Source organism: Salminus brasiliensis, chromosome 13 (assembly GCF_030463535.1).
Source record: "Salminus brasiliensis chromosome 13, fSalBra1.hap2, whole genome shotgun sequence".
Taxonomy (NCBI): Eukaryota; Metazoa; Chordata; class Actinopteri; order Characiformes; family Bryconidae; genus Salminus; species Salminus brasiliensis.
In genome coordinates this window covers 16,901,076-16,924,905 of record NC_132890.1, presented here as the reverse complement: position 1 = coordinate 16,924,905, position 23,830 = coordinate 16,901,076, and the positions used below count along the sequence as shown (strand labels likewise).

The 23,830-nt window shown below is 42.6% G+C and overlaps 1 protein-coding gene across 3 annotated transcripts in view; it reads right to left on the bottom strand.

Annotated features, from left to right (window-relative positions):
• Positions 1 to 23,830, bottom strand: part of gnao1a (guanine nucleotide binding protein (G protein), alpha activating activity polypeptide O, a) — a 91,540-nt gene that overhangs the window by 48,356 nt on the left and 19,354 nt on the right. For all 3 annotated transcript variants that reach the window (XM_072695619.1, XM_072695620.1, XM_072695618.1), the window contains exon 3: positions 17,150 to 17,291. In XM_072695619.1, the coding sequence (XP_072551720.1) occupies positions 17,150 to 17,291 (142 nt within the window). The remainder of the gene's footprint in view (positions 1 to 17,149; positions 17,292 to 23,830) is intronic.

The window sequence follows — 23,830 nt, the reverse complement described above, 5'->3', positions numbered from 1 at the left end:
CAAAACAAAAAAAAACATGAGATCAGTAACATGATGCATGAACTCCAGAGATTATGCAAAAATGCTGAGATTAAGTTTATCTTTGTAAAAGAGCGAGAGACCCAGAGCGTGAAAGAACCTCTTTATCATTTACTAGCCCTTCGTAATCAGCAGTATCCTTTCTGCAATCATCTCAGCAATCTTTCCCCGTTTTACATGAGGAGCTTCCTAAGCCACTGTCATGCATTTACACATACACCCCCCACACACACACACACACACATATATATATATATATATATTCTAAAAGCCTGCCTTGTAGGCAAAGTGGCAGCCAGGCAGAATTTAGGCAATGTAGAGGAGAGCTGCTGAGAACGTGGTTGCTAAGCAGAAATATGGATGAGTGGTCTGTGGGACTCCCTGAACACACAGGCACAGTGCACACACACCACTTTCTGTTTTCTGAACTATAGATTTTACTCAAACTCATCTTGGTTTCAACAGCCTAAAAGCCACTAAGCCACCCGCTAACCTGGCTGCCTGAACAAGCACATCCTTCCTAAGCACCCAAACCCACCAACTCTCCCTCAAAGAACAGCACGGTGACCACGAAAGATCCACCTACTCGAGCCACACATCAATTATAAATGCTCATACTCTGTATTATTCAGTGCTACATGCAAAATGGTCTTCCTCTGGCAGTTCACAAAGGACATGGGCAGAGAGGGGGGGGGGGGGGGCGGGCATGTTGGTACAGAAAGGGAACGCATTTTCACGTCACAAAACCGGAAAAAGTAGGGCAACCCGGAGAGACCGGCCAAAAAGACAACAAAAAAAAGCAACACTGTCCTGCTCCACTCAGGGTATTGCTAGATAGAGGCCGAGAGGCAGAGTGGGGTGCTGCCCTAACCCAATATTTAGCATGAATGACAAAAGCAGAAGCTTTAGCGAGACATACAAAATACATAATCCCAATGACAACCACTTATATTATGTAATTATGTATTATATTCGCTTTAACCTCAACAATCTGAGTTTAGAAGCAAGCTAACCGTGCTGATATCTGTGATGACAGCATGGCCTTTTCATGTTAAAACTATCACTCCGCTGACATGTTGACGACAACTGAAAGACTGAATCAAAGCCCGTATAGGCAGTATAGTTCACTCGGCAGCCATTTTTGCAATGCCACCATGCAGCGATTTCCAGCAACACAGGTCCAGGGTCCCATCTCTATGCAAGAGGAGAGACCAAACTCAAAAGCTCCAATTCATATTTTAACCTGTAGCTGGGGTCCTCATTTAGGACGACCCTGGCTGAACTTGACACTTGAACAGTTGAACTATGGCTCTATCCTTACTACAAAAGGTGAGCCTCATAGCATCAGTAGTTATCTTAGACTGTGTACAGGGCTCAACTGGTACCTTAACAAACCTCCCCCCACTTTCATCCTGTTGTTTTGAAATGGTGACCACTGGAGAGCAAGAACTCATCTGCTGTGGAACTACTTTTGGGGGGAAGGAATTGACAGAAATTCAGGTGTTCGTGGAGTTGTTTTATTTTATAAAAACCCTCCCTCTCATGTTCTATTGCTTAAATAAAGCATGTATAATGTATGGTGCTTTGCTAAACAAACAAACAAAAAAAAAGCAGTGGAAAAAAATGAAAGCACAAGATTTATCCCTATCCCTAGATTCAGGCAATTTGCCAAGCCATGTTTGGTATTTGAAGTTTGCTTCTTTGGTTTACAATGGGAAATGCTAGGATAACACTGCTAACAAACACCGGCCTTAGGCAGTCACCAATCTCTTCTCCGTGACCACATGCCCGACCATGTCTCTCAACCCACTCAAAATGCATCTCTGATGCCAAAACTGATGTGTTTAGAACACGGTATGACTGACGGATGATAACCTAGTTCCAATTTTAGCCTAAAATTAAGAATAGAAAAGTAAAGAAATCGAAAAGGTCTATCTTTATAGTTTTGTTAGATTTAAACAGATGATAGATATGATAGATTTTCAAAGCAAATGAAGGTTTTGCCATGTGTGTACAGAGAGAAGATTGGCGACAGTCTGAAGGCCGTCGCAAAATAAATGCCCAGTGAACTAAGCCACTGAACAATGCTCCTGAAGTGCTAATGTGTTAATAGTTAATAGTGTGTGCAAAGGCCTTTAGTCTAGTGTTTGTTAGCATCTTTAGCCTAGCATCTCCTGTTGTAAACTAAAGAAGCACAAGTCAGTCTCCACACATCTTGGATGATCAACTGCCTTTAAGTGACAGATCATGTTAATTTGATGTTTTACCCAATTACTACTTTATCATCTTCACATCTCTGTTATTTGTATTTAAAGGCTCAAAGAGCTCATTTTTCTTGAGCTCCACTTTATTGAGATTTACGTTTATTACTGTGCCTTAAAGATCGGTGCTTGGTTCAGATTGGCTGCCCTGTGTTAAACCTCATTTAAAAGTAATCAGAGCTGAAACACCCCTGAGAATGACACTAAGAAAGGATGTGGCCTAACTGCAGGAGGCTGATTAGACGGGATACGTAAATTAGTTTTTTTTAGGGAAACTTAATTTTTCCACAATATTCACCTGTTATGAACCGTTTAATAATTCACATACAGCAACAATCATCTCCGTCAGTAATGCACTGATCTACTAATATTACTGGAGCATGTTCAACTACTACGGTAAAAATTAATCAGCCAATGTTATCACATCATAAAATAAATATTTTATACTGGTCATTTCATCATGGCTGGCCCCTGCTCTACCACCACAGAGTCCTATGACTTCACAGGACCTATCTGCAGCCTCTCAGTGTCTGTCGCTCACTTCTCATCTCTCCATCCCTTTAGTGAGGTCATACATCTCATGACGCTGGACTTTCTCCATCTGCCTGAAGCACGGAGTCCTTAACAGAACATTTCTTCTTCCCAGAAGTACACGCATGAGGCCAATCAGCCATAACATTAACACCACTGCCAGGCGAAGTAAATAACATTATCTCGTTGCAATGGCACCGGTCAAGAAGTGGCTATATATTAGACAGCAAGTGAGGAGTCAGCTCTTGAAGTTGATGTGTTGGAAGCAGGAAAAATGGGAACGCTAAGCTTCTGAGCCACTTTTGTCCAAATGGTGATGGGTAGAAGGAAGGGTGGTTTCGGGATGCAGTGAGAGTGACCATGTTGACCTCAGTCCAGCAGAACTGGGACACTGAGCAATTGAAAAAGGTGGCCTAATCTGATGAATCACTTTTTCTTTTACATCACATGGACGGCCGGGCACATGTGCGTTTCTTACTCTGGGAAGCATCGCTTACCTGTGGAAAAGATGGCACCAGGATGCACTGTGGACAGAAGGTGGGCAAGCAGAGGCAATGTGATGCTCTGTTGAAAAAACCTGGTTCCTGGCACTCATGTGGACATTACCTTGACTTATATCACCCACCTAAACATTGCTGCAGACCAACTACATCCTTTCATGGCAACAGTAGTGGGCTCTTTCAGCAATGTGCCCTGCCACACTGCAAAAACTTATTCAGGCAGTATATTTAGGCAGGTGGTTTTAATGTTATGGCTGACCGGTACACAGACACACACACACACACACACACACACACACACACACACACACACACACAGCTGCCGAGAGTTATCATTAAGACTCTTAATTAAAGGCTGGCACTGGGGCTCATTATGACGTGCTTGTTTTATATTTAGAACATGCAAGCTAGCTAGGGGCTGCTATATTATTCAAGCCAACACACTCCCTCTTTTTGATCTACCACAACCGTCACTCATTCTCTGCTCCCTTGTGGCTGCGAGAGATGGAGAGAAGAAAAATGCACGCCCTAATAAACACACACATACAGGAAACAACACATCTCTCACACACGGCTATGCAATAGACCATTCGATCATAATGCCTCATCACCCCCCCCCCCCCCCCCAAGGCAGCAAGTACAGTACATTTATAGCCCCCTCCCCATCCTTTTTTTCATCTGTCTACTTTCTTCCCTCACTCCTCATCTGCCCTTAATCCCTTTCTCTCCCATTTCTCATCTCTTTCGCAGTCTCTACATTCTTTGCATTGACAACCCCCCCACCCCCTTCTGTCTCTCTGTCTTCAATCCGTCTTCCTCTGTCAGAAGCAGAGCCAGTGCTGCGGCCTGTGTGTGTGTGTGTGTGATGTAGCTCCATTGAGAGGTCTGTGGCTCCCTTGTCCTGTCGGCTGTGGCGAAGAGGCGCAGCGCGGCCGAGCCTCAGCTGTTTTCTAGAGGGATTAGTCCAGTTCAGCACACAGAGCTGCTTCACTCTGACCTGCCAGCCAGCCAGCCAAGCAGCAAGAGTGAGCGCGAGAGAGCAAGAGAGTGCAAGAGAGAGAGAGAGAGAGACAGAAAAAGCGCAAAGGAGAACGCAAAAGAGTGATATCTAATCATATTTATGTAAAAACTGATTGGTTGTGGATATATGACTACTATTAACAATTATATTCCTTATAACCAGGGTTGCAAAATGTTGGGAAATTTACCATATGAATTTACAAAAATTAATGGGAATAAAATGGGAATATTCAAAGCAAAAGGTGAAAAACTTGCATATAGTTGGTAAAATATATATACTGTATACTGAAGCATAATTTTTGGCTAAAATAAGTAGATACGATCCCAAAACAGTTGAATCGCAAAGCTGCTCCTCAATCCCAGGCACATGGCACATTACATACTGAAGGGCTACTGAGACCACGCCCCTGCATGCACTGTTCATTCCTCCATCACATGTAGATGGATGATTTCTAGGAACCTGACACTCACCACTAGCTTAAGGGAAAATACACTTTTTTTGATTTGAGGTTAATAATGAATAATAAAATTAAATTAGAAAAGTATTTATTCTTAGTTATAGAAATCCTACTAGTCTTGGTAAACTAGTCTAGAAATGTAATTGCTTTTCAGATTTAGTAGATAGCAACTGTGAGATTCCACCATGATTGAATAGTTGCTTACATGTTTCAATACTATTACTGTCAAAATAGAAGTTCAAATATATAAACCTTGTCAAAAAATTACCTGACTTTAGGTAGTCCTTTGGTCCAAAAGTGTGCTTTCAGTAGTAGTGAATGTCCGGGTTCTAGAAATCATCTGGGCATATACTGTACATGTGATGGAGGAATAACACAGAGAATGCAGGGGCTGTGGTCTCAATAGCCCTTTAGACAGACAGACAGACGAGTAGATGGGTAGATACATGGATAGAAGCGCAATTGGTAGGTAGAACGACAAGTAGATCAATAGACAGCGCATAAGAAAGGTAGATATAGATAAACGGATGATACAGACAGACTGTCCGCAGTATTTAAAGCAAACGATTGGATACCTATGACTTTGGTCATCAAGGGAGGATGTTACAGAAATAAAGAGCGAGAGAATGAAACGCAGAGCGAGAGCGAGCGAGAGAGAGAGAGAGAGAGGAAGACCAAGAGAGAGTTATAAAGGCTGTGTTTTGTAACTCTCGGGAGGCCAGAGGGGACACTGTCTGTTCCTGCAGGCATCTGTGACTACATAAGTCCCTTCCAGTCCCATCACGTCTGTTACAGTGAGCAGGGGAGGAAAACGGGAACACACACACACTCAGTCACTACATCCCTAACGTTTCCAACCTGACAGAGAAGGACCGCCCACTGCCCCGTATGACTCAAATGTGTCAGGGATACAAACCATCAGTGTATCTATCAAACTCCTCGCCGTCCTCGCAAGAGAGAATCTCAAAGCCAATATGGATGGAATGCCCTCTAACCATGGAGAACCAACTGACGCCCACAACCACTGTTTCGACTAACGTCAAAACTTTGACTGAGTGTGTGATTGTGATGTGATTTGTTGCCACACAATTTCAAAATGTGGAAATGTATTACTTTGTAGTAATTAAAATATTTTGACAGTTCATGGTAGTTGGGATGTAGTCGGGATGTCCTGATCAGGTTATTTTACCCCTCGATCCAAGTCTTTTAATGCTGAGCAGACAGAGTCTTTCAATAAACCAGGCCACCATCCAGGGCCCAGTTCTGATCTTTACATGCCCATTGTAGGAGCTTTTGACAATGGACAGGGGTCAACATAAGCACTCTGACTGGACTGCGTGTATGCAGTCCCATATGCAACAAGCTGTGATGCACTGCGTGTTCCGACAGCTTTCCATCATAGCCAGCGTTAATTAGTGCTACAGTATCTTTTCTGTTGGACTGGACCAGTCAGGATAGCCTTCGCTCCACACACGCATCATTTGAGAAGTGTTGGTAGGAACCTGTGGCTCAGCTCCTTATTATTCCTGCTTCCAACACATTACCTTCAATAACTGCCTGTTCACTTGCTAGCTAAAAATCTCTCATCCCTTCGCCAGTGGTTTTAATGTTATGGCTGATGGATGAATATAAGATTTAAATAGTACTGAGATATTAGTTTGTGTTTAAAGGAGAGGAGCAGCAAAACCTTGGATCAGGGGGAAACTGACAGCTTCTAGGAAGATCGACATACACATCTGCTTACTCTCTAATGGACAGGATAAATCTCTAATAATGGCTTCCTGATCCCTCAGCCTGCTGTTCCACAGTGGGGACCTTAAGACCTCTGACAGCTTCCCACAAATAAGCAAATAAACAAGAAAGGAAGTATGAAAAGCAAAGCGGAGAACCAGAGAACCCAGGACAGCCTGATGGTCTAAGAGAAGCTCACACACACACAGTACTCTGCCCTCGGCATACCATACCAATTTCTGCATTTACCCATGTAAATGGTGAAGTCACTCTTGAAAACCCTCATGATGAATAAAAGGGAGGCAGAAGAAGCTAAAGAAGGATAAGACCAGTCTCTTGTCTCTTAGAGATGAAAGAAGTGGACATAGGAGAGCACAAACATGTCACTTGGCTTTTAGAGTCAATACATCATACTATGTATTCTATGCATTTTCAAGTCACTGCCACAGCTCTATGAAGCTCATTTACATATTTCGTCTTCTGAAAGCTTGACAAAATGACACACCAAAGATGCCTCTTTAGAGAGTGTAATTCCTTGCTAGTTTGAAGAGCTCTTTTTTGCACCTCATTTGTTTTCACCCTCTACGCACGGCCAACAGCGGAACACCACAGATGAATGATATCCACTCTCAAAACCATTTCAGCTATCGGACGAAACAGCGGTGTTTGGGTAAGCAAAGTAGAAGTTTTACATCTCATCTCTCTCCATTATTTGTACACACAAGCCATGCTACCAGTGGTGCTGATCACCATCTAGCAAAGCCATGAAAATGTGCTTCCACCCTGCTTCTTGCAAGCTCCAGCCACTGCTCCTCTGACATTGCAGGGAAATCGATGAGATGGAAACACGGCAAGATGGCAAAAACGCAGAGGATGTTTCCGAGTGCGTCCCAGCATCTGCCATCTGGGGCTGAAACTTTGGCACATCATTAAAAAGTTTCGCTCCCCTTTGATGAGACAGAAAATGACACTAAACTCCACATGAGAGCCCTTCATCCTGTATACAAAAAAAATAAAATAAATGCACAGCCTAGTCAGGTCAAATTCAAGCTGTTACACGTTGCACGAGAGCTCAGGATAAGAAGAGATTTTTATAAAACGATGCTCTGCAGTAATTTGTTCTACAGAATAGACACTTCAGTGGTTACCGTTTTGATTACTGTAACTGTAAAAGCATTGGAGGAAAAAAACAAACAAACAAAAAAAAAAAAACAACTTTGCCCATCGAGTTTCCTACCTCCTTTTTCAAGATCAACAACTTGAGTGTGAGACACCATTGCCCATGTGTCACTGTTGGCAGTGTTGTAGGAGCCAAGTATTCTCCTGATCTGCACAGCGTGAAATACTCATTCACTCTTGCGGCTTCATTTCATTTATAAAAGTATTATTAAGACTGTTCGTGCCAGCCAACTGAGACCAGATCACTTTTTTTTTTCTTCCCCCATGGCACTCCAGTTCCTTCCCTTAGAACTCATTGTGGCTGGAGATCGTCTCTGATAAACAAGATGAGACAAGAGCGGGGTGTGATGAACCTGTTTTTAGAAGGAACGTCCATTTTGGACAGCAGCTGCAGTGTGCTTGGAACATATCATATGATGCAGAGGGGTCATTCCTGGCAACAGAGACAAAGGCGGCTCAGTGGGAGCGATGACCAAGGAATCCTCAAAAACAAGTCAAAGCTCATTCCAATCAATGACGCTGGGCCCCAAGGCTTTGCTCCTTTGAGGGTGACTAGGATTTCTCAATGAAACTGGAGCCCAAGAAAGACTGTGAACCCACAGTCAGAGACAGTCAGGTCAATCAGAAAACAGTCCCTGTGGTCTTTTCCTTTTCTTAAAAAAGGAACTTCAACCAAAAAAAACAAATGGCATATTATTCAACCAAGCCTGAATCGTTTCCACACTGAGGCATAGAGTCTGAATCACAGGGCAATCTCTCAAATGCTGCCTAGATAACATGGCTCATATGCACAATATCACTCCATGACAAAAGCATGATGAGGTGTGACAGTGAAACAGTTGGTTTTCATGTTCCCTTGCACTTAACTCATTGATTGAAGGAATTGATTGGCTTTGGGGTCCAGTAATCTCATTTGCTGGGTGTCAATTAGCCGCTGATTGAAAGCCTGTAAACAAAGTGGCCTTGCTGGACTAAAGCGGCACCCACCTTGCTGTCCTCACCAAAAGGTATTTGCACTTAGGGCATCCTCTTAAAAACAAGCAAGCTGTGACGAACACAGTCTTCCCAAAAAAACAAAAAAAACAATAATAACTCCTAAAAGAGAGACACGAGTCAGAGCCTTAAGATTGAAATGAAAATGCTCTACAGAATTAGGAAATTTTGATGAAACATTCATGCACTCTATTATAATAAAGATATTGATAGAAACATTGGGAAATATTACATCTGATGTGCCAGCATGTTTATTGACCAGAGGGTTAAGATGCTTGTAATTCCAGCCCCCACATTCCCAACCTAGTCCTGAACATTCCGCACTTTCCCTTTTCAAACACAACAACGCATACTCAGGAAGTTCTTGCTAATCAACTCATTTGTTGGATCAGGAGTGTGGTGAGCAAGGACAATGTTCAGGGCTGGGGTGCTCCAGGATCAAGGCTGGGAACCACCAGCTTAGATGAGCAGATATAGATATTCAGGCTAAGCCCACAGCAGCAGTTGCTTGGCAATGGCGAGACATCAGTAGGGCTAGTCCAGTGGCTCTGCACAGTCAACATCTGCACAGCTTCAATCCAAAGACTGCCAGCCAATGTGACAAACATCAGCTGTCTGGCTTGCATGCGCGTTCCTGTTTTAGCCCTTTCACGGTATCAAACACCTGTCAGCTGGATAACAGCACTTAGAAGCAGCCATACTCTCTCTCTCTCTCTCTCTCTCTCTCTCTCTCTCTCTCTCTCTCTCTCTCTCTCTCTCTCTCTCTCTCTCTCTCTCTCTCTCTCTCTCTCTCTCTCTCTCTCTCTCTCTCTCTCTCTCTCTCTCTCTCTCTCTCTCTCTCTCACACACACACACACACACACACACACACACAGTGACATTCCTGTCCTAATGAGCCCTGGGTGTGGGGTAAGAGGACAGCTCGCCAGCCCACTAACGGGGGACCATCTGGCAGAGGTGCTGTTTGTTTCCTCTGATCGCTTTATTTTTGGCCCTCCAATTAAAAGCTCATGGCACATGGATCTCCAGGAGAGTGGTGGCAGTGGCGGCAAGCTAGTATGGGGGGGGGGGGGGGTGATTATTCACACACACCGCTGATTGCTAATCGCTCATCTGACTTTGCTAACTTGCTCTCTCCTAGCAAAGGATGAGCTCATGTCATGGTTAGCAAGTCCACAATAATGGAGGAAAAATGGAAAGCAACAAAGCAGAGCCATTTTTCTGCACATGCTGTTGAGAGCAGAGGCATGCATTCAGGATTGATTAACCTTATGCGTGATTAACATGTAGTGAAAGTAATTACATTGAAGATCTGCGTGCCTATGATTGAGGACAAAGTGACTGGGGAGAGAGGACCCAGACGTCATTTTGCCGAGTCCAAGCACTAGAGATCTGACATGAAATTGTCTCAATTAACGCAGAGCTCATCTTGTTAAGCCTACAAACTAATCAGCTGGGGTAGCCTGTTAACACGGTGTTAGTCGTTCTGGAGCTTTTAACCCTCTATTCTACTCACATTAATGTACACCTATCAGTACTCCTATTGGTCCTATTGGACCATATGGTTTAAACCATGAAAAATACAAATTAATTTAAATCCAAACACATCTGTATCCACTTATACTCAGTATTGTGTTATATTAGAAAACAACAAAACAATCTTTGGGCTCTAAGTGACTCAGCGGGTGGGTAGAGGAGGCTCACATATCTCATCATCTTCACGTGATGTTAGCCAGCGATGCATTTTGGCATCATATCTATTGCCAGATGTGGGCTGGAGGGGTATAAAGCCCCACAGCAACTGCACTCTCTAATGTGCTCCATCCAATACTTTTGGGAGGAGTTGGAGAGGAGGTGGGGTGGTGATCATCAAACATCCTGACCTCACTAACGCTCAGGTCACTGAATGCAGTAATATTTTCACAGCAATGCTCCAAAATCTAGTAGAAAGTCTTTACTGGAAAAAGTAAAGCAGAATAAACTTTTATAATACTCTTGATTTCTGAAGAAACAATGAATGAACAGCTGTCCAAATACATTTGTCATAATGACTAATGACAGATCCAGAAAATGCAGCACGACCACTGAAATGTGAAAATCGCGTTGAGAAACCGAAGGTCACTTTATAAGAGATCTTACTGTAAGCAATCATTTCCCCACCTCCAAAAGCCAAAGGGTTGATGCTGTCTTTACCCTTGTGCGCCATCTACTAATAGACAAGGCTTGAGAGCTGCATAAAGTGTAAACGCAATAATCCACTAAATGCGCAACCACTTACGCCCACCGTCACGCACTGCACAGCCTTCGCGCTGAAAAAGTAAACAAATAAGGAGGCAAAACAAAACACCTTTTTCTCGCTCACTGCTGTCCAACTGTCACACTAATGTTTATCCTGGGGTCACCGAATTAAAATCACTCTACAGCAAAGCGACGGAATTCTCTTAAAAGGCAATTTTCACAGGGAAGTTGGCGCCGTTGCTAGGAGACACCTCATAATAATCCAATTTAAACGTCCGTGCAAGCTCCGCATGAGGACACCAAACTCTGAATGCCCATTAGGCCTTCCTGTTCACAAAGATGACATGTCCATTGGTATACTGATACACTGATTGGGCATTCAGAGGGGATGGGCCGAAGGAGCTGCGGTCGGTATAATACAAATTGGATGCACTCAAAATACAAGAATTCTTATCATGTTGTGTTTTTTTGTTTTTTTTAACCACAAAATGACCTTCACAACTGAACAAGAGGAAATCTATGATGCCCCTTTTAAAACATCTTCAAAGCATGGAGTGTTCTCATCAATAGTCTTCGGATACACACCTACACACAAAACAAACCTGGTTCATTTCACACAGAGCATTTCCGATGCCGTTAGATTGAGATAAGAGACTAGCACATGCAAAGCTACTGCAAAATAAGAGCAAAGACAGAGTTTGACCACATTATTTCCATCATCTTCAATATGCCATGCTGTAATACAACAATGTATTACCCATTATTTTAATAACTGGTGGATTGAGGTATGTTCTGTTGTCGTAGGTAAAGACAAAGCTCTTTGTGGGCAAAAGTGAGAGATGCTCAGTAGCAAAAGCTATAGACGTAAATTCTCTTCCTAATGAGAAGTAGGCTATATATGCACTAGGGGCATTGCTGGGACTGCAGGGAATATTCTGGCACCAGTATTCTCTTCTTAACTCCCACATTGCTGCTCACACACACACACACACACACACACACACACACACACACACACACACACACACAAACAACAACAAAGGCCCAAACCAAAAATCACACCAAATACAAAAGGTCGCCATGGCAACTTACGCCATACTGTGGACCACTCAGGGGACATCAACCCATTCTATGCGCACAAACACACACCAGTGATGTATACAGAAGATTATTAGCATTAACTCCAATTTCAAAAGCCTTCTTACGGGTTTACACCTTCAATGGTGGGGGCGTTTAGGTGAATTTAAACGCACACAAACAAAAAGAAAGTCAGAATTATTTATTTATTTATTTTTATGTTAGTAGGCTTACTGATGAAGGTGAACATGTGTCAGTGCGTCCTATCAGAACTGTTTGCTGCAGTTACGTTAACAGGAGTTTGGCCTGTATTAAAGTGCTTTTAATACAGCAGTATTTTAGCATAGCAGTACACATGTTGGTATGCAATCAGTGACCCCAGTCTTTCATCAACAGGCCACTGCCCACTCTACCTGGCCTCCACTGTACTGATGCTCACAGCCAGCTGTCAAATCAGACACTATGAACCTGATTTAACTGGTAAGGCTAACGGTGGTTCTCAGGCCTGGCCATGGAGTAACCCAGCTCTGCACATTTTTGAATACACCTGATCGCTCATTAACCAGCCCATATATGCCCTTTCAATAGAGGATGGTTGAATGAATTAATGAACAAATAAATATTTCTTCAAAAAATTCCACACTGTGACATGGCCTCACATTTGACCTGTCCCCAGTAAATAAATATGGGGATTACGACAACTGAATAAATAATTTGCTAAAAAAAAAGTTCATGCATTTCTTTATTAAGTGAATAAGCAATGGCAACTGGCAAATGTGGGGTCGCAGGGGGCAGTGAGCTGGCACACACTCAATTATTCACTACATTTGGAGCTTCTCACAAACTCCTGCCTCTCGCTATTTTTCCTTTTCTCCGATTAGTCTCCCACTCTTATGCACAGAAGCTTAGAGTATGATACCTACAGTATAATCTTATTTCTTTTTTCCTATTTTAAGGCTATTTTTTTGCATCTCATTCGCATTTGGTTAGCAAGCAGACTGGTCATTCCCAGATGGGGGATTGAGGGGAATTTGGGCCCGCTGGCTCGAAGCTTCAATAGGACTCCGGGGCTAGCGTGGCAAAATCCATCTGGAGCGGCCCTTGTGCCAGGTGCTGGGCAGACAGCCCTCCACCCACACCAGCATGCTCTGTCCACTTCCAGCCACTTGAGTCTCTGTGCACTAGCACCCAGCTAAGCTAAGCAACCTCCTGTGTAGTTTGACAAATGGGTTCATGAGAGAAACGTCTAAGGTTAATCAGAACAAAACTAAACAGCAATTTCCTTTCCTTTACTGGCGAATTCTGTTAGCATTTTTTTGCATCCAGAGGGTGTTTCTTTTATACGTATATATCTGCTTAAAATAAATAAAATAAACAAACTGTCCACAGTGCAAAATAATTTGCAAGTGCATCATTTACTGGAGAGGGCAGCTAGATTAGTTTGAACTGTGCCTACACAAGTAAGGGCAACAGAACATGCTCGTCATTCTGGTCACACACACACACACACACACACACACACACACACACGCGCGCGCGCGGTCACATGAGCGGGACCGTCCCGTCAAGCCTGTTCCACTCTGTACTGGTGACATCGCCCTTGGACACAGACTTGCGGAATGTGGGGATAGGGGGGCAAAACAAGAAGTGACCATGGCAACAGGAAGATGACTGGTAGGGCTTGTAGTTGCATATGAACATATGAAAGGAGTAAATCTAGTCATTATTACATAGAAAGTTAAGCAGATGGCAAAGGAGGATGGAAAAGACACACACACAAACACACACAGCAAGAGAAATGTACAAGGGCTGAGCTGCAGAGGGCAATAGCTCCAATGAAACATTCACACCTGATTAAAGAGGTGTAAGCCACCTGGCCACTACAGCCAGAGGCCAAGGGGCTGCCCCCGTCCCCCACAAAAAAAAAAAAAAAAAAAAAAAAAAAAAAAAAAAAAAAAAAACACCACACATGTTCAGTATCTGCACAGACACAGACACGTACTACCTTTGGTAGAACAATGCAGCGTCAAAGCTCAGACCGCAGCGTTAACAGGCACCAAACACATCTCTGCGTAAATTCACACCATTGGGAGCATGACTGAAGAGTTGCAGAACAAACATCTGCCAGGCGCCTTACTTTCTCGCACTGCAGCGTCCTTTCCAGAAAGGCTATCTTAACGATACAGTAATGGGAGCAGGAGGGCAGAATCTTTTGTACAGTGCTTAAGGTTAAAAAGCTTTTGATTAATGGCAGCTATTTCTCAAATGCAGATGCTCTGAGCACACTCCTGGAGCTCCACTCCTGGAGCTGCAGAGTAGATGATTAATTACTCTCTCTGCCAGGTGTTGCAGTACTGTGCAGTCTTGGGCATCTGTGAATCATATGTTAGGCTGACTGTGTTGAAAGCAAGCAGAATAACACTTTACTAAACACTTAAATAAATACCAATAAACATACATTGTGATTGTGTGTGTGTGTGTGTGTGTTAGTCTAACCCTTTCCAAAGCTTTACTGAAGAAAGACCAGTCATTTAGAAATCAGGTGAGTTGCTGGAGCAACTGAACGCATCCATACAGTGAGTTCTCAGATAAGTCAGCAATAGAATTGGTGTTCTTCTAATCAATATATCAAACCTACTAAAAGCAAGAAATTCCTCTGTTACTTATTACTAATGTAGTCAATAAAGGTTCCAATTATAGACAACACAAATAATGACTAGTGTTCCTGGCTCACTCCGTTATAGGTTCAGTGCCCTTTCATTGACAATGGTACAATGCTATTTTCTTGCTTGCTCATGGTGGACTAAATTCACACTGACACACATTCTGATGCATTCCACCACCCAACCAAGACAGGCTTTCACACACACACCAACTATGCTAGTGCTCTGTCACTTTACTGTGTACGGTACAGAGCTCTAGAGGCAATCATTTCTCTGCTGGTCCGACCTGGCTTCCCCTGGAGTAACGCAATCTGGAAATGAAGAACCTTTCTCCTTTTAGTCCTTCCTGAGAGAAAATATCTCTCAGTCGATAGCCACAAGGCATTTTAGATGACTCTTTCCTCTGTATTGATGGCAGTGGGTTGATTAAAATAAATTGCCATTTCCTGAACAGGTCAAACGAGGGCAGGGCCACTTTATGCATAAGTTCTCAATGAAAGCAATTATAAAAATAGGAGTCCTGCCCACAGCCAGTTTAATCAATGTAGGAGGCAACAGACTACAAATGGGCATGTGACCTTTGATCTACGTCCTTTCGACCTCATAAGGACCAGTGGAAACAGAGCATTCACATAGGAGGTGTGCGTTCTGTCTCTGGAGTCGAATGTCATACAGTAATTGTGCAGTGTCATCCAGTGCGTCAGCCTCATAGTAGTGTCCTCACTGCGAGACAATCATATCTTGAGCAGATCCAGACAATAATCCTTTAATGGTTATGAGAAATTCTGTACAGCAGCCTCACGGGCATTCTAGCATGAGCTCACTTTGTAGACTTGCGTTGTTTAGAGTAAGAATTCCAAGAAATTGGGAGATTAAATGTTTAGAATAGAGGTCTGCACAGGCTTGATAATACCCGTATGCATCTGCTTGAAACGCAAATAATACCTGCCTGTGCCTGCAAAATGTAGGACTGTTGTTATTCTCACATTCCTGCCCCAACCCACCCACTTCAGACAATGGTCCTCGTCCACGTCCGTCTGCATTTTCTTATTACCTCTGGAGTAGAGCACGGCCGTGCAACCCAGCAGAGCCGGACAAGACCCTGGACCTTCCCTCACCAAATCCAGACAAAACTAAACATCTGAATTCTGGGAAAATAGAAGCGAATATTTTGTCTGTTTTAGATTAAAGCAGCATTATGTGAGAATCACCATCTTTTGCTTCTGGGCTCCGCCTACAGTCAGGACACTAAAAGACAGGCTTTTCACATGCATTTTACAAGGATAAAGAACTAGCATCTGAAGCAAAATAAGTACATGGACTGATATTACAGTACAGCAATATAACAGGATTGTACACCAATATAACAATGCATATGATTATGTTAGTAGTTTTTAATGAGTGTTTCATTTTCCTCGCTTAGCCAAAGTTACATAGTGCAGCTTCTGTCATGCTAAGCCCACAGTAACGACAACAGCTGCACTATTCTCTCTATAACAGGTCAGTGGAGCATCAACGGAATTTTAAAGATGTAATTTCATGGTAAAAATGCTATATAATGCTGCTTTAAACAAAACAATGGAAAATTGCACCTGCACCACAGAACGATTGTCTTGTCACTGCAACAGGCAGCATCTTTACTAGTTTTACAGTCTGCTTTTTTTGTAGTTTTAATTTTAAGAAAAGATTATTATTCAGTAACTTTTACATTATTTTAGCTACTATAAATTATTCAGTAACTTCTATGAAACAATATGGAGCATGACATCTGAGGATACGAAACTGAGATGTTGGGCCTTTAGGATTAAAAAGGGTCTACATTCATTTATCTATTTTATCTGCTTCCTCCTGGTCAGAGTCGCAGTAAATCCAGATTCTGGGTGCAAGACAGGAATACAAAGTATCTCTAGCACTGGAGTAATAGTTTGCCAGTGACTCCTGTTTTTTTTTTTTGGAGGTTAAAGCATTTTTTCTGGGGACATTTCCCCCATCTGTCTGCTTCCACAAGAAGTCAATATTCTTACTGTCCAAATCCTCTCAACCCAGTTACCCATAATACCCGCCTGCACTAGCCTGCAAACCATTTTGCAGACCATGTGTGACCTGTATGTAAACCCGGCTTGTGCAGACCTCTAGTTTGCAGTGTTTGTAGTTTTTTCAGTTATTCACTAGCCCATGGCAGAAAAAGTAGAGTCATCTTCCCCTTTACGCAGATAGGACAGTTACAAAACCTTACCATCATTACATACTTACATCATCTACAATAAAACGGATTTATAACAGATACTAGATCGATATCAGAGTAACATGACATTAATAGACAGGCCCCATGTATTTTGCTTATTTCTAATTTACATGGTGCATCCCCCCTTTAATTTACCACTTCCCTATATGTGAATGTTTGCTGTTTGCACATACGTTTGAGTGTATTTCTATGCATGCATGTGCCTGTTTTTATTAGTATTAGCCCTAGCACTCACTTTGCGCTCCTTGTCCCCATACTCCAGGCCGAGGGTGTCCATAGCACGGACGATGGCAGCCAGGGACTGGATGGTGTTACTGTAGACCACAGGCTTGTACTGCTTCACGTCATCTCCAGAGAAGCCATCCTCGTGGATAATCCTACGAAAACACACAGAACGTTACAGAAACTGAGAGAGACATGCACACAAATATTCCTTTTCTACTTGTTTGTTTTGCCAGTATTTCTGTATTTCCTGCAAGCGAAACAGCGTCTGGTGTATGTGTGTGACTGCACGCATGAGTGTGCGTGCATGTAAACTGGAAGGGAGATCAGAGATTCTCTACACACTCTAACATCAGTGCCAAATGCCACATAGAAGGCATATGCAGAAACAATGCCCCACTGGAACACTCACGCCAGGCCACAACTCACTCTTACACTCACAAAGCCAAGAGGTTTGCAGGGACCGGCTCACACAACTCTGCACCACTGCACCAACCGGCACTCTCCGAAACGCATTACAACCAGCCGCAGCAGTGATTGAGAAAACGCCCTGAAGGAAGTACCTAGCAGCTGCTTTTCTCTGCAACACAGCTTTTGCCACTTGCTCAGGCTACTTGAGAAGACGTGAAACACTCACAAAGGCTAACTATTAGGATCAAGATAAAGAAATCATTCAACCACTACCCAGGCTTTAGACCTCCAGGCCACAGAATGTGTGCGCGCAGGCATTTCTACTCTGAAGCAAACCAAACAAATAAAGAGAAGGTTGAGAGGTCTCCATCCCTAAAGCTACCTGTTATTGAAGGAATATCTTGAAGTATTGAGAAAAAAGGGAGAAAAATGAAAGAGAAATGATGGTGAAAGATCACTCTCTTGCACCCCTTTTACACTTTTATAATACTTATTTTATAACTATTAAAATTCCATCTGCTCCAGTATGCTGCGGCTCACCTACATAAATCAGTTTTAGAGTCATGGATTGGATTAAATGTGTGGGCATACTCGTATTGCCATAGTCATTTATAAAGATACACCCATCTCTTGTTGTGTTGTGTTAGCCGTCAGCTTGGTACTTCTGCTGATCCTAGGGGCCACCTATACAGTCCATATTTTTGCTCTACAAATACTGTATTGGGAGTTAATTGGAAACAAAATGTAGACCATCTGGGGGGTCTTTGAGACAAACAGTTTGAGAGCCACTGCCTTAGGCTATGTAGATTGCAGAACTGATGATGAAATGCTTGCAAGCCATTCACTGGATCATTAAAAGTCTATTGCACAAACAAATCTGCTGTACCAGGCTACTGAAAGATGTAATAATAATGTAGTAATAACCAGATGTAATTGAATGAACTTAAATGAAGCACATGCATGTGTGTATATGAGGGTGTTGCAGTTTCACAAGCCTACCTCACTTGTGATTTCCTTTCTCTCTTTATGCTCGCTCTCAGATTCTGCAAACTGTCATTTGTGGTTCTGCAACATGGTTTTGTCTGTCTATTATATACAGAATTGCCACCCTAGTCTAAATCAACTGGGGCTTCTACAATAAATAGGGATGGGTGGGGGAGGGTCCCCACTCGCACCCAATATCAAAAGGTCACCACAGTGAAAAGAAGGGCCAGAGGTAACAGATCTCCCCTTGACCTACATTCTTAATTGAGTTATATCCAAAGGGCAGTGGGTGTTCGGAGCGTTTATATGTGTTGCCTGAATGAATCTAAGTGACTCACTCCCTGGTGGTTAGCAGGTTTGACTCACATTGTCGTCATAGAGCCTCATAACTGCTTGTAATTCTCCTTGCTTTAAGTCATATTGCTTGTGTGGAACACAATGCCATTAACTCACTCAAACATGTGATTTGAGTGAGTTTTTTCAAAAACTCCTTCATGCTTTGTCTCTGCTGGAACCTTGTGAAAACTGTGAGCTTTCCTGGTCTCTAGGTCAGAGTAAGTATGGATAGGCATGGACTAGCAGTCCCCATCAAAGTCTATGCACGCACGCGCACGTGCACACGCACACACACGCACACACGCACGCACACGCACACGCACACGCACACACTGTACAAGTATGTAAACCACAATCTCATCGGGTCACTCACTCATGCTTTTTTCTATTTTGATGAGTGCACTTACAGAAACAGGCAAACCACGTGACTCTAAAGTGACAAACGAATCTCACTAATGTCATTTCCACTAATTGGCAGACTACTTTGTGTAGCTTTTTAAGGCATTCAACGCAATCCTGACCATTCTGACTGGGTACACACCACTCTGAATGACTCTCCTACACATCTCATTACGCAGAAATGTAGAAGCGTCAGTAGACCAAATGGATTATCACAGTTAACTAGTGCTAAACAGAAAAACCTATGAAAGAATGCCATAGAGAAGCAGTTTGTTCCCAACAGAGGCAAGTGTGAATAAGAGATTTGCGAGTATAGAGAACCTTACACTCACACAACTCATTCCCAAAAAGACTTCTACAAAGAACTGTACATTTTAGGATTTTTCTAGTGAAGCCAAAGTGGTTCTGCTATGGCATCAACCAAAAAAAACCCTTCTGGGCAGAGTAGAGCACCAACCTCCATTACCCACATGCTACACAACCTATTCTGCACAAGCTGTCAAAACAAAGAGCCAAGATGGCGGCTCAAGAGCTGCCAGTGTCTCCATTTCCCCACTCCGAGCACAGAAACTACGAGCAGCTCTGGCTCTCTAGGGTGACCGTTCAATTATTCAGAGGACAAAAATAGCCCATGAATGTTTAGGGTCTTCTGAAAGTCACAATATAAATAAGGCCTGGTTTCCTATTCCCAGGGGAGGAGGGAAACATCGATCTGTTTTAAATACGAGACTGAAAGAAGTGCTTCACTGACAGGTTTATTTCCTGTCCTCTCCTCTCACATGCACACATTTTAGCCACTAACCTACTGCCTGAGGGCACAAAACTGACCCGACACTGTACGAAACCCAGCACAAGCGTGTGCCTGTGTGGGTGTGTATGCAGGCATGTGTGGGTGTTTTTTTTTTTATGACTATGCAATATTTGTGTGTGGGAGCTCACTATGAGGGTCACAACAACACACAAGCACCTATATTTAGAGCCGCACTTCCTGAGCACACACCCATCATTCGTTTACAGGTGACATTCAGGCCCTCTTATCCTCAAAACGTGCCGCTCTCTACATATCCGGCCAAAAAGCCTCTCTTTCTCGCTCTCGTACATTTGGTAGATGTGGAAATGAGTGAGATGCTCGGGTGGCACGCAGATAACAGGTCAGCATATTAGACAGGCGGTTTTCATTAGGGTTGAACAACTTTCACCAGATTTCCCCAGATTTCCAATATGTTGAGATAATAGCGAACTCCACGTATTGAAAATTATTTACATTGGTCAACTCAACATGAAAATTGCAACAGAATGTAAAGAACACAGTCATAAAGTGAAAAATGACAAAAAAATAGTTTTGTGTGACGACAATGTCAAATTATATCCTTCACATCACTTTCATACCCTCTCTCCCCAAATAAAAATGTTGTAGCTGGTTTCAACACATTTTCAACAGCAAGTCTAACACATTGTCAGCCTTTTGTTTCACACATGCTACTAGGCCATTTGGTAATTATCTGCTCCACAGCCCCAGCAAGCCATCACAAATTGGACAGGAGACAAAAAAAAACAAACAAGCAATTTGGAAAAAGGTGTTAAAAAAGTAATCAGAAGGCCAAATCCAGACCAGACAAATATCCATGAAACAGCAAAGACCTGACGCTTAGAGTCTGAGCTGTAAATGACAAACCTACTAATTAACAGCTGCTGTCTAACTACACAGTACATTTCCCACAACTGTTTTAGTCACAGTGCTGTAGTGTGTCAGGTAAGCATTTCTATGTCATTTAACTTCTTTCCTGACCTTGACATCTGGCTGAATAGAAAGACAACAGGGAAAATAATGTTATAAAATCACTCATATGCAATGAAAGTGACCTTTCATGATTAATAGAGAGCCTTGCAAAAGGTCAAGGAACTTTAAACACAAAGTGAAGCCGTTTGCCCTTTTTTACCACATTAATTGGACAGAGAAAAGATAAGAAAAGCAATATACATTCATCTAGAACTTTATTAAAAAGACCTATACACTTACTCACTCATGCAGTTATTCTTTCATTATGGATCATTTTTCTTCCAGTTATCATCTAATCGTATGGCAGCAGTGCAATGCATAAAGTCATGCAGATGCCAGTCAGCAGCTTCATGTAATGTTCACATCAATCATCCAAAACAAGGAGAAAATGTGAGCTCATTCATTTTAAGCGTAGCATGATTGTTGGTACCCGACAAGATGGTTTAAGTATTTCTAGAACTGTTGATCTCCTGGGAAACAACATTCTCTAGAGTTTATTCAGGACGGTGCAACAAAGAAAAAACACCCATGGAGCGGCAGTTCTACAGACAGAGAGAAATAAGGGAGGCCAGCGGAGAATAGCCAGACTGGTTACAGACTAGCTCCAGGAGAGGCTACAGGAACTACAGAAAGGCTACAGTACCACACTGTAAAATTGTGGTAAGCAGAAAAGCATCTCAGAATGCACAACACATCCAACCATCAGGAGGATGGGCTACAAAGGCATGTTCCACTTCTGTCAGCCATTAACCGAAAGCTAAGGCTGCAGTGGGAAGAGACTGACCAACACAGGACAGGTGAACCCTGGGGAGAAAAAAGTAACCTGGCCTGATTAATCTTGAGTTCAGCCAAGACACACAAATGGTAGGGTCAGAATTTGGCACAGACTGCATGAATTCATGGACCCACCCTATTGGTGAAGGTGGTGTAAGGGTGTGGGGAATGGTCTCTCGGCCAACTTTAGGCCTATTAATATCAAAGCATTGCTTGAATGCCACAGACATTTAAGTATTGTTGAGTACAGTCTTCTTCAGATGCCTTTCCAGTCACTGGATCTAAATCCAATAGAACATCTTTTAGAAATGGAAGAACAGGAGATTCTTAGCATTAAAGTTCTCCCGAAAAATAATGTCTGGTTAACATGCACCACAATCTCAACGGAATGTTTCCAACATCTTGGATTCCATACTATGAAGAACTGGGCCTGTTTTGAGTGCAAAGGGAAACCTTATTCAGTATTAGTATAGTCTCCCCAATAAAAAGCTTTGTGAGTGTACGTGGAAATCACCTAGCTCCCAGCCACAACAGCCTCAACAGGACACCCGACTGTTTTAGAGGTTATGGTAAAAATCCAACAACTACAGTGAAAAACTGCCAAGTCTGGGACTTGTCAAAGTCAGGGCACGCTGCAAAATAAATAAATAAATGCTGAGGCACGCATAAAAAGTGAGACCCTTGTGCAATAATGTGAACGTTGCTTAATGCACTGCTTAAGCATATCCCAGTACACCACCTTTTCAGCAATGTAGCAAGTCCACGAGGAAACTAATATTTCTCGCACAGCAATTTCCAAACTTGCACCACATACAAATAAATATGATTAAATTCATGCTTGTCCAACCCTGCCCTGCCCCCAAATTCCCTCCCTCAGTTTAACCATTTACCACATTTTTTTTTTACACAACCCAGTACTGCCCAGCTAAAGCAAACATCAGTAGTCCAAGATTAGGAAGACTGGCCCCCCATGGCCACTCTGCTCCTTAGGCCATCTCACACCATAAGTAATAAACAAAGGCTGTATGTTTTGTGTGTATGACAAATGGGGGGGGGGGGGGGGAGGAGTAGGTGTGCACCTATTCAAGCATGTTCTGCTTAAAGGGGGGAAATGAGTCCACCCCACTTTCTTGGCAAAAGCAAAGGACTGATCCCTAAAGGTCAAGATCAAGAATTAGACTAATTTAAGAACAGACAAAACCAAGCCATGGACTGAGAGGCTATAGTTGAAAGAGAAGCATTACATATTGGAGATAAAATGTTACCATGGCTGTTGTGTTCGACCGATGGCTGACCAGGTCTCCAATCCAGAGAAGAATTTTGGAGACTGGACTGATTGCATTACGTGTAAATACACACTGCATAGCACACAGATTTTGCTCAGGTGTGCTTAGCTAGCCCTGGAGTCTAAACAGTACATATTCTGCTAGGTGGTAAAAAGCAATTTCTTTACAGGCTTTTAGCCAGCATCAGCTTACTTGTTTTAAGAAATAATGTTTTCCTGACACTAGTTCAGTCTGTAATTCTGTTTTGATACATATACATACACTACTGCATCTTAATTCAAATTAAAATATTAATTTGTTCATAATTTAATTAAAAAAGGTAATCTGTCATATTTTATATTAATTACAGTTAGCATGACATTTCATGCTTTTGATCAGTATTGCATGAATAAAGAAATCCAGTATCTCAATTTTCTCACAATATTTAATTTCGAGTTTGAGTAAATTACTATTCACATAGTATAAATACAGTGCATCTGCCTAGTTCAGCACACGCAACCACAATCATGGGGAAGACTGCTGACTTGACAGTTATTTAGAAGACACACTACAGCCACAGAAGGTCACTGCTGAAAAGGCTGGCTGTTCGCGGAGTGCTGTATTAAAGGATATTAATGGAAAGATGTCTGGAAGGGGAAAAATGTGGTAGGAAAAGGTGCACGAGCAACAGGAATGACCCTGCTGCTTGTGCCTTTAAGAGATCTGTGAAGAAAGGTCAATTCAA